Raw genomic sequence first — 12,249 nt, 5'->3', positions numbered from 1 at the left:
GTTCATTTTTGAAGCCATAGAAATTGGCTCATTTTTCTGTTAACTTTGAATTAGTAATAGTTTTCCTAACGGTCCATGCTGGAAATAATACAATGGCATTGAAGGGGGACCAGTCAAAACTTGGGAGGTGAAGTTGGTCAATGGGCGTTTGGTCTGATACTCTTATTATGTGCCCATAAGATCATAGTATCAGTTTGCAAAACTGTGTGGACAAAAATCCAGGATTCCTGGTGCCAAATGTAATCCCTGTTCGTTTTTGCCATGTACCTGCATGTGTGAACAGCCTGCAGACGCCTACATGGGGTTGGTGTGCATGATGAAGGGCGCTCCTCCTCATCCTCTCTTTTCCCTTCTTCCTTTACAGCCCCCATGCTGCCCCTTCACCTCCCTCCTCCCAGCTGCACTTCTTTCCCCTCTCTCACTGCCCAGACATCAGCGTGTCTAATTTAGATGTGTGTGGTCAAAAGACCAAAGGACCTCCTGCCAATATTACCATGTCTCAAACTGATAGAAAAACCTAAAGTGCAAAATATCTTGTCTTGATCTTGATCTCGTAGTGGTTCCTTTGACCACTGGACAGCCCTACTTAATGCTTTGACATGTTTTCCTCTGGCTTTTCTGTGGGACTAGCTCAGTGTTTATTGGTGGAGTTGAGCTCTGCGGGATTTTTCAGTCCACTTTACCAATTGTATTGCTTTGCAGCACCCAGCAGGAGCAGATCCATGTTTTAAGGAGCCTGAGGCTTCAGCACTTTGGAGTTCCTCTTTGAGAAAAAGAGGGTGAAGTTACAAAAAAAAAAAAAAAATTGGTAGATGGTATTGGAGGGGTTCTGTGCACACGAGGGGAAAGGGTGGTATCCAAACTCCTTTGGCCAGCCAGAAGACCGGCTTCTTATTCTACCACTCCCAAACCTGCTGCAGCCAAAGTCCTGCCAAACCTCTTGGCATTCCCCAGGCACGCCCAGTTCGCTTTCATCTGCAGTTCTCTGTACACGTACTTGCATCTGCCCTTCTTTGGGTGGCTAACGCCTGCTCTCCAAGACTTAGCTTCAAGGGTCAGCTCTATTGGAGAGCCTCCTGTGATTCCCCACAGATGCCTCAATTCTGTGCTTTCATATTTGTTGTAGCTCTTCTCAGACTGCATAATGGCTCTCCATTTGTCCCTTTCCCTGCTACGGGGTGACCCACTACAGGCAGGAAGGGAGCCTCTGACTCTGAATACTCAGAGCCTGATACTGGGACTGGACGAGGCAGTTGGCTTCCAGTCAGCGCTTCTCCCTCCTTTAGCTGTGCATCACTGCCTTTCTGGGCTCCCATGTCCCCCTGCTCCTGGGAAGGTTCAGCCAATGGGAGGCTTTAAGAAGGATTAGAGGGTTTGAACAGGGGAGAAGTCAGGATATTTCTCCCCTCACCCAATCCCTGGCTCCCCTGCAATTCTGGTTGTGGTGACAACCCTTACAAGGCTCCTGCTTCCACTGGAAATCTCTCCCTCTGCTTCTAGATCCTACCAGAAGGTTCTAGGCTCTGGGCTCCAGTCACACCATTCCTTTCCATTGTCCCTATACTCCTCAAGATGAGAGTGACTTCCTGCTTTTGCTAATTTATCAGTGGCCTCCTCATCTTTAATTGGCTTCTCAGTCCTTCCATCACCCATGTAAACAAGTCCCTGGATTAAATTCTCTTTGCCTGAACAATCTAGAGTGCTTTATCTTTCCCTGACTGAGTCCTGAATTATACTGTCATAGTGGATGGGCAGTTATTTTATAAAAACGACAATAAGAAGGGAAACTCTTGGCAATTGTTTGCAAAGTTTGTTTACATTGAAAACAATCATGTATTTTCCAATCTTTGTCCTCTTAGCCGAGACCTTAGCCAAAACATGGAGTCCCACATGCTGGTACTAATGCTACAGGCCCAAAATGTAAAAATAACAGACTCTGGAAATTGCACGAAGTATTTAGTGAATTACGTCCAATTAATCTGCCACCTTGTAGCTAGGTATCTGTCCAGTACTTCACTTCTAGTAGGCATTCAAACATATTTTGAGTGGGAAGCAGACTGTGCTTGCCATGCATTGTCAGCATTTCCTAGGTAACAGACAGTATAATAACATAGCTGAAGCTCTGTCTCACTGTTTCTATGACTTTTTGGTGCAGTTACAATGAAAGCATTGCCCGGGCTTTGCATATGTGCCTGGGCATAAATCCTGGGAGTTGCTCAAAATGTCTGGGATCAAGAGACTCACCGCGGTCCACGGAGTAGCATGAGGCTCCAGTGTGGAGTGCTTGGTGTGGTCAGAGGGCAGAGAAATGAGTAAAACTTCTCTATTCAGAGACCAATAGGCCAAAGAAGATAGGAAATGGACAACCAAGTGCCAGATCCTAGACATGTAGTCAGTGGGAGCCGGAGAGAGCCACTAAACATCAACCCTGAATCTTGCTCAGAGCAGAGGACAAGAATGCCAACTGAGGGAAGTAGGCTGAGGAAATGTGATAACCACAGGGCTGATTGCTGAGCACGGGGCCAGAGCAAATGTGCAGACTGACTCGGCAGGTAGCTCAGGAAGCCTCGACTGCAAAGAACAAGACAAGAAGTGCAGCCTGCTCACTTGGGATGAAAAGGCAGGGAGGACAGTGGTTCAGCGTCTGGACTTCGGCACCATCCTGACGGGGTTGAAATCTTGGCTCTACTACTTCCTAGCTAAGGGCAGCCCCCTTGGGGGTTAATAGTAGTGCCCGCCCTCTTGGTTCTTGTGAAACCTAAATGAGCTCACACATGTCAAGCATCTAGTGTGCAGAATCTACTGAGTTCATTTATAGGCTTAGCTGATAAACTGGCCACATTCTTGGTTTGTCAAAGTCTGCAGCTGAACTTAGTATTTCATTCATTCATTCATCTGTTTGACACGTATTTCTTGAGTGCCTTAAGTATGTGCCTGGAGCTGGGAATATAAATGGACAGGTCTCTGCCTTTGTAGACCAGTAAAAGAAAATATTGGAGGTTCAGTGTTAGGTTCGTGGTAAGGGAGAATCAGGTAGCCCTGAAATGGTTTCTAATGAGACACTTAAAAAAGAATGAGTATGACAAAGGTACCTCTCTGATGGGGGATGTTGATGATGCATGTGTAGGGGCGGAAGGTATATGGGAAATCTCTGTACTTACCATTCAGTATTGCTGTGAACCTAGAATCCCTTGCAAAAAAAATAAATTTATTAAAATATTTTTAAAAGAAAGAACAGATGAATGGAGAGATAATAATAATCTCTGATTATCCTAAATATTTTTGGTAACTCAAAAAAAAAAACTAAAGATATTTTAATCTTATTTAAAATCATATTTTTGGAAAACTAGATCTTCATTTATATCAGCTATGCTCAGTTTTTAGAAATGGCGGAAACTTAAACTTAATTGTGATCAATTATATTCATCTCTAAGAAACACGAGCAGCTGAGACTGCCACGTGAGGAACTTGTTAGAAAAGGCAGTGTTCCCACAAGCTAGGCACGTGAAAGTAAAAAGCAAAGCTCCAGGGTAAGGAATTTTGTTTGTTGATCCTTCAAAGGTCAGGCTTGCTTTTAAGAGTCAGCAGCATGTTGGTGTAGACATGTAGTCATTCAGTTAGGCTTCTAGAACTTACTGGGCCACCTACTATGTGTGAGGTTTGGCTTGGATCCGACACTAACAATGAAGAAGACATGATCCCCGCCGTCAGCAGGCTCGTAGTCTTAGGCTAAGTGAGCATGAGGACAAACAATGCAGTGGGGTAGGTGCAAGAGGAGGCAAGGACAATATGGAATCAGAGAATTCATTCATTCATTCATTCAGTAAGTAAGTAAGTATCTATAAGTTTCATACTATGTGGAAGACACCCTAGCCGTGTCAGGGATACAGCCATGAATCAGATCGATAATTCCTGTCCTCTTGAATCCAGTAGGCTTCTGCTCATTATGGTTGCAGAGAAGCCTTGAGCTGGGTCTTGAAGAATAAGTATTTATGGAGACAGCCAATGTGAAACGGGTGTTCCAGAAGGAGGGGCATCCTGTGCACTCAGGAGTCCCAATGCCTTTGTGGCGGGAATGCAGGCACTTGGCTCCAGGGACTCCATCTCAACAACAAATGGCTCCCACCTTCAGCCCTCACAAGGAGATTGTTGAGAGAAGCCCTTAGTATGGGTAATGACAGCGTTTTGTCTGTAAAGAAGGACTATGCCCAGATTCCACTGCTGCTGACATCTCATAAATGGGGGGACATTTCAGGACATTTCACTTCTTTCCTTTTAATCATGGCTTACAGGCTTATCAAAAGTATATGCAGATCTATGCACACCTGGGTGGCTCAGTCAGTTAAGCGTCTGCCTTCGGCTCAGGTCATGATCCCAGGGTCCTGGGATCAAGCTCCGCATCGGGCTCCCTGCTCAGCGGGAAGCCTGCTTCTCCCTCTCCCACTCCCCCTGCTTGTGTTCCCTCTCTCTCTGTCAAAAAATAAATAAAATCTAAAAAAAAAAAAAGTATATGCAGATCTATTTTTAGAGCTCTGAGGTCTCTAAGCTTACCTTTTAATTTCAGTCCTCATCTTAAGTCCTTAATTATTGATTTTTAACATGATTTTTTCATTCCAAGAAGAAGATTTACAACCAAACTCGGTTGTCATGGACATGAATGTTCCTGCAGTCTCAGAACCATAAGTGAACACGTGGACAGATATTAATCTATTAGCCTCCGTGTACCTGGAATAGATCTTCATTTCAAGGATAATAAAATCTAAAATTCTCTGTTAATATAATTACATCCTTAGAATTTTTTCAAGACATTTTGAGGGGCTGGAATATTTTTGTGAGACTCTTCCTCTCTTACTTTGATTTGTAGTGCAGGTAATATCAAATGCCACTTGTTTTTCTCTACATAACTAGAAAATTAAAACAACCAGAATCCCTACTCCCCAATCTTCCCCACCTTTTACTTTCTTAATGAAGAAGCAACGGGTAAGTCAAGAAATTCTTATCAGAGAGTTTTTCCTAATACTTTCCTGCATGTCCTATTCAGCCTCATCAACTGCATCTCCCACTTTAGAGAATCACTGAGAAGCCATGTTGGTAATGTTGATCCTTGAGTACCATAAGGTCGTGGGAGGCCTCTGAGTCACCACACACTTAATCATGAGCAGCCTGCCATTAGTCATCTGTGTATTTTATTGTGTTCTAATTCTTTAAAAATTAGTGGCTCCCTGTGGGGAAAGTGACTCTCATTCAAACAGAAGAGGAGGCAGTTTCTGCTAAATTCCCAGATGCCTGGTAGAGTATATTTGCAACTGAGAGAACACCTACCAGCTGAAAAGTACTTATTCTAATTAGCTACTAAACTAATAGCTAAACTGGTAGCTAATTGGGTAATATCCAGTAGATGTACCCAAGGTGCTTTTCTGTCTGGACAACTTGATGAGCAATTGAGCATTACGTGTTGGTTAGTCTGAGTATGTTGTGTGCTTTTTAAACTCAGACGAAATTGTATTTTTACTCTTGAGAAATTACTGTCTTCCTTATGGGTTCCTAAGACAAGAGTCAGACCCAAAACAGGAGGCCATCAGAGGCTCAGTGGTCAGTGTCCTTCTCTCTCCCTAAAGTCCTGGTCTCTTGTGAGCTCAGAAAATCCTCCGGAGGCCACGTGCAATAGGCATGGGTGTTGGGGAAGCATAGCAGGGGTGGGGCAGCCCTGAGGACCACTAACAAAGAAGGAGGACTTTTTCAAAGGTGCCAGATATACCTTGGCCCCAAAAGGAGGTCCCAAGGAACACAACAGCTACCAGCGTTCATATCAAGGGACAGTGGTGATGTGTGCCGTGTAGAAAAAAGTGCCAGTGGCTCCCCAATCTTCTTTATTTTTTTTTTCCCCAACTATTCCCAGAGCAAATACTACATGAACACCTTTCTTTCTGGAAGTTATAAACAAGATGTGAAAAGTGATTGTTTTCAAGGGCCGGAGTCCTGGCTCGTTGAGTCTCTTCATTTGTCTGTCGTGAATACGCACCGCCTTTAGGAAAAGGGAAAAGTTATTTGTCACTTTAAACATTTTAAATCACTGGCATGCCTGCCACCTCTCAAATTGGTTATTGTCATTTATTTGTTTCCTTCCAGGCTTCTCCAATTCACACATAATTTCTTTGTAAGTGTAATCACATACATATGCAATGCTGCATTCTGCTACTTCAAAGCATTGTTGTACATGAAAAACAGGCAGCAGAGACCTTCTGTGATGTGAGCCGGGGTAACGCCCCCCTCCCGCCCCCCAGCTGATGCAACTCTCTCTGGAACGGGTGGGCCTCAGTATAGCATGTTCTCACCTGTCCGGCAATCTTGTGATAGGAGCTGTTTGGATGACGAGGTGGCAGAGTGTATGTTTCTTTGGGGTTTTTTTGTTTTTTTTTTTTTTTGCCTGAAAACGTATAGTTTGTTAATAGCACTGTAAATTATTTGGAATAAGGAATCTGCTCAGTGGAAAAGAAACATGAATAGGTTTAGATTTTTATGGGGCTGAATCAGCCAAATCAAACACAGGCTTTCCTGGAGCTTCCAAGTTTTTAATGGAAACTCATGCTCTTCAGAACTTTGCTGCCTAATTATAATTCATGCCTTTTGCAAATACGTTACAGGGTGGACCAAAAGGAAAATGTTAGACATGTTCACTTGTGATTTCTGTTGTGTGACCGTGGAGTGCCAGCTACATATGTCGAACGGCCTGGTGCGTGTAAAGACACGGGGCCAGATCCTGGCAGGCTGCACCCCTTCAGTAGGAAGGTGGATAGACTTACAGTACTGCAAATACGGACAGCATGCTCAGCTACAGAACCAGCCTTCTATATGTGCTTGTACATAATTCACAGTGTCAGAATTTAATTTAAAAGTCCCCTGGGAACCATAACCCCAAACCAACCCACATCTTTATCTTTATAAGAGAGGTCTTTTTGAAAGATTTTGCCTAGATTTTATTTTAAAGACTTTTTCTTTCCTTTTTTTTGTTTTTTTTAAACAGGTCTAACTGGTGTCAAGGGAGAAAAAGGAAATCCAGGCATTGGAACCCAAGGTCCAAGAGGCCCCCCTGGACCAGCAGGTAAATCTTCCTACCTAATAGGAAACTGCAAGATGGAAATCCTAACACTTTTTATTTACTTGACATCACCGGTGAGGAAAATGGCCGTATTACATCCACAGGACATTGTATCTGACGGCAAAGGCTGAGTTTCTCACTCATTTTCTTGGAAAGCCAGTTTGTTAAGTGAAGATCCTCCCAGTACAGAAGCCTTAAAGGCTTCTAGCATATTCTGGGGTCCTATTGGCTTCATGAGTTAGGCTGTGCTAGGCTAGGCTATAGTAACAAATAATCCCAAATGCTTAGTAGATTGACACAATCAGGGTTTATTTTATACTACCCCAAAGTTTGATGTGGGTAAGGTGGCCTTTCCCCCATGCTGGAAAAAAAGGCCTCCAGGAGAAAGATAAAGGAGGCACATCAACCTTCACCCTCCTAAATGGACAACGACGTACATCGCAGTGATGCATATTTCACTGGCTGGAACTAGCCAGTCTCCGTTGAGCCACATGGGAGGCTCCAGACACAGAGGGACACATGGATGTTTGATAAACACTCATAGTTTCTGCCACCATGGCCTTCTTACTGGATGAATTTCATGTCAGTTTTGAGTTTTGTATTGCTTTGTGTTTTTACAAAGGTCTCCAGACTATGATCCTCATTATTAGACTTGTAAGTTTGCAGTCCTGTTGGACATTTATAATCTGGTTGTAGCCACATCAAGTCGAATACTTTATAAATTTTTTCTTTCCAACCTAATAGTGATTTTGGGAAGTACTTTTCCTGGGAGGGATTCCTAATTGAAAAGATTCACTTTGAGCACAAATGCTCCTATCTATCCTTAGAGCTTCTATGAGAGGCTGATCTAGCATCACGTGTTATACAGAAAGGATGGTTGGTAAGAGTTGACTGAATGGGACTGAACCTACTTAGAGCTGCAACACTTTTCAAATATAAGGTGATACTTGTTCCTCATTTTCATTTAGAACTAGAGTTGAAGGGTTCATTCCAACTAGAGTTGAAGAATCTCATTTTTAGTTGAAGAATGCCTTTTAAACACTATTGGATCTAGACCTCAAAGCAAACATAAAAACACCCAGCCTGATAGACTTCCAAAAATCACAAAAATTTTAAGCTCCCTCCTATTTTCACTCAATCTAAGTTCTCCATTGATATAAGGTAGCCTAAAGACATTTTGGATTAGTATTTTAGGTCTGACTTCAGACTTTGCCTTTTTCTCCTGTAGGATAATTTCTTTCACACTCAGGCTAATGTATTTCAATTACCCAGGGCCATAAAGCAGTACAGATTATGAGGCTGAGATTGAGTGGGTGTGAGTGTGTGCGTGTGTGCCCCCGCGTGTGCTTGTCTGCTCATATGCTGCATTCATAAGGAACTGCATTGGGAAACAGGAGCTCCATAAAGAAAGCCAGGTTGACAGTGGTATGTATTTTTCCCTTTAATATCCAAGAGGTGACAGCAAAGAATACATTTTGCTTTCCAGTATCCTGAACTGATTGAAAGTATTCTCCAGGAGAATGTATGATTACAATATGATCCTCTGTCCAGCAAGTCCAGTTTAGGAACAAAAACTCAATGAGCAGAGAGAGGTATCTTATCCTAATTGTTAAGATGTGTGAGGTGGCTTCTCTTAAGAGACTACCAAGAGTTTCCTTCTTACCATCCACTCTGTGATGGTCAAAGACCAACTGTTTTCCTTTGTGGGTGCTTCTTAGGACCTTCAGGGGAGAGTCGGCCAGGAAGCCCCGGGCCCCCTGGCTCTCCTGGGCCCAGGGGTCCACCTGGTCACCTGGGGGTGCCTGGACCACAAGGTCCTTCTGGCCAGCCTGGATACTGCGACCCCTCTTCATGTTCTGCCTACGGGGTAGGAGGTAAGTGCCTCTCGTGGGCTTTGAACAATGTTTTGCTACAATTAGAACTATAATGATGAGGGTGCAGTGAGCAGTAGACCAATTATGGGAGGGAAGCTGAACTTGAATGCCTCGTTACCTTAAATTATCCAGAGACCTCTTCTGTAAAGTGCAAATTACTATCAAGGCTACCCCTTGAAAAACCTTAAGAGGAAAATGAAAATAACAACACAACTAAATCTTCCTTGTTTATAAATGGCAGTCCACACTAACTTGACCTCCGACCTCATATTTGGTCATTGGGGGACATGTTTGAACTTTCTGTGGGGGCCCTAATTCTGTGTTACTGCTGTGGTGTGGTCGTGATGCCTGTCATATTTTACTCTTGTTTTGGAAAAGCCTCAAACTTACGACTTCCCCTTAATGCGGAGGGCCCCCTAGATTCTTTTGGGTGACATTCTGCCCACCACATGCCCACCATTTTTGGTGACCAAAGATAGTCTTAAGAAGAAACAAGAGTGACCATGCCTGTCCCTGCCTCATTACTAACTCCTGGCCTGAGATTGTGAAAGATAATGCTTCCTAAAAACATCTGCAGCCTGCATGTCCGCGAGTTGTGCAATGGGACATTTTCTGACATAGTCACTCTTGGAAGCATCAAGAGAGATGTTCAGAGACTGCTTTGGGGCAATAAACTTCTTAGTCAAAGAATTTAAGTGTTCTGCTTTAGGAGAAATTTAACCTTATTTGCCAGAGGAACTGGTCAGAGTTTTGCTGATGTGTTTTTCTCTGTTCATCTCTTCCCTCCCTGTTCTCTCAAATCTCCCTGTCCCTTATTAAGATCTGATTCCTTACAATGATTACCAGCACTGAGGTGGAGCTCCTCCACTCTGATTCCATTGGCCTGGGCAATTGGCTACGGATCCAGAACTGTCCTGTTGACCACCCCCCCCGCCCCCAGCCCCTGCCCCTAACCATGGGCACTCCGCTTCCCTGCCTCACCTGCTTCCCTACCTGCCCACTGTCACGTCTCTTGCCCTCCCCGCTCCCGACACATACACTGATAATACTGGAAATTAACCAAATCACAAGTGTCCGTTGTAATAGAAACTGACTGCTCTGTATCAGCCTGGATGTCAGTATATGACTGTGTACCAAGAATTTATCCCCAACTTTTCTGTGTGAAGGCTCGGTAATAGCTGTCTAAATGTGCCTTCTCCTCTTTCCTGTCCCCACACAAGATTGACGGGCACCTTTCTCCCTGACCATCCTCCTCTCCATCCTCCTCTGATGCCCTCCCTTCCTGACTGTCCCCCTGGTGATGGGTTTCTAACATGAGATCAGTTTTAAACATTTATTTTTCTGTTAAAATTCTGCTGAGATTCAGGGTTCCTTTTGTAAATAAAACACATACTATTTAAGCAGTTGGCCGTGATTCTAATTTTCTAACCATTTCTGTAACGGATCTGTCCCTTCTTTGCTAACCATCTGAAACCTCGCGGGGAAGGTGCAAGCGGCATGGTGGTCAAGCAAGCTACTGCTTTCCACCCAAGCAGGCTTTCTCTCTTGTGTATTGACCAAATCTGTGTCTCTTATGGACCTGTGTGAGGGGAGAATATCAATTTACAGTTCCTGGTCCTATCAAGTCCCCACCCCACTCTTCCTCTCTAGCTCCCCATCCCGATCAACCGGAATTCACTCCTGTCCAAGATGAGCTAGAAGCCATGGAACTGTGGGGCTCGGGCATCTGATCGCCTCAGGACAAATTCGAAGACCAACTGCAAGAACTCTTAGAGAAACTTATTCAAGAAGAATGTCATTATGTGGTTTGTATGCTACCTTTGGGGGGCTTATCTCAGCAGCCTAAATCTCCTTGGACATTGCTAATATTGGCATTATTAGCAAAAAAATTATATTTTAAAAAATCCCCTTAATCTATAATGCCACAGGATTTATTTTTCTTTGTTATTTTAATGGCGTGCCAGATGATTTGTTTTTCCAGAGAAGAGTGCTCAAAGGAAAATTGGCACACACAAAAAAATTGAACTCTGGAATCTTTTCTGTGTTAGATGATCTCAAGTCCTAAAGTGCATCAAGACAGCTTGATTGTATTCAAAGGAAATGGGGCCCTCGCAGAATAAGAATTTAAAGAGATTCAAAGATTATGCCATTTATCCCTATCTCCTCTGGCCTTGCTGAAAAGAAAGAGGGATATTATTGGAGAAACTACCTCTTGATTAACTGATCTGCCCAGCTCTGAGATCACGTGGTACCTCATTTCACTGGTGTCTAAGAATATGTATCAGAATATAACCTTTCTGAATTTGGTGATTTTAAAAATAGATTTAGTTTTTTCAATGGTTTGACATGTAAAACAGTGACTTTCCACCAGTTCTGATGCAAAGAGATCCAATTTTGATGAACGACTTATCCAGCAGTATTCCAAGGCTTGCCCTCTTTATCTACATGGATTCCTTTGTACATGCAGATAAGTTTTTGCAAACCCATTTCCATTCTCTTTTATAAGCAAATAAAAATTTAAAACAATGTATGTGGATTCTTTTTACTGCATTTCTAAATGTCACCTTAAACTTCTATAGTCTTAGCTGAGTTTTAACCAGAAAAACAACAGTTGGCTTCCTTTAGACAGGCATTCAAATTTTCATTCATTCATTCATTTACTCATTCATCCTGTGTAGTAAGAAGCTTAACAGAAGAAACAGTTGATTTGGGCCTAAGAGACTGGTAGAATTTTTTTTTTCTAAGATTTTGTTTTATTTATTTGAGAGAAAGAGTGAGAGAAGGAGCAGGGGGAGGGGCAGAGGGAGAAGGAGAAGCAGACTCCCGGCTGAGCAGGGAGCCTGATGTGGGGCTCGATCCTGGGACTCTGGGATCATGACCCGAGCTGAAAGCAGATGCTCAACTGACTAAGCCACCCAGACACCCCAAGACTGGTAGAATTTTATCGTTCATTTAAAACCCACAAGAAAACGCAAGACTGGGGCTAAATAAATGTTCACCAGTAGTTTACCAACAGTTGACTAAAGAACCATCTTTCTTCTGGTATTAAGAAGAGTCTGAAAAACCCTAGAAAGGAAGAAAGGATATGATATTGAGCCTAACAGACTCTAACACCTGAACTATAATATGTCTTTTGCTCACAAAGGAAAAATCTAGATATTTGAAAAAGATTTCGGTTCTATTATTTGCTTGTTGAAAATAAAATGGAAGAATCACAAACTTAGTGTATGCTCTTTTCCTGTATCATCTCCCTAGTAACAGCTAATTTTAAAAAGT

The 12,249-nt window shown here is 43.0% G+C and overlaps 1 protein-coding gene across 4 annotated transcripts in view; it reads left to right on the top strand.

The window, feature by feature from the left end:
* Positions 1-11,499, top strand: part of COL14A1 (collagen type XIV alpha 1 chain) — a 210,344-nt gene extending 198,845 nt beyond the window's left edge. For 3 of the 4 annotated variants that reach the window (XM_078072060.1, XM_078072058.1, XM_078072057.1), the window contains 3 exons: positions 7,025-7,102; positions 8,818-8,973; positions 10,624-11,499. In XM_078072060.1, coding sequence (XP_077928186.1) covers positions 7,025-7,102; positions 8,818-8,973; positions 10,624-10,703 — 314 coding nt within the window. In that variant the 3' untranslated portion in view covers positions 10,704-11,499. Of the gene's footprint in view, positions 1-7,024; positions 7,103-8,817; positions 8,974-9,793 lie in introns of all 4 variants that reach the window. The other variant, XM_078072059.1, reaches the window with a different exon arrangement.
* The last annotated feature ends 750 nt before the right edge of the window (positions 11,500-12,249 follow it).

The sequence above is a fragment of the Halichoerus grypus genome, chromosome 5, assembly GCF_964656455.1.
Source record: "Halichoerus grypus chromosome 5, mHalGry1.hap1.1, whole genome shotgun sequence".
NCBI lineage: Eukaryota > Metazoa > Chordata > Mammalia > Carnivora > Phocidae > Halichoerus > Halichoerus grypus.
This window is presented reverse-complemented; position numbering and strand designations above follow the sequence as displayed.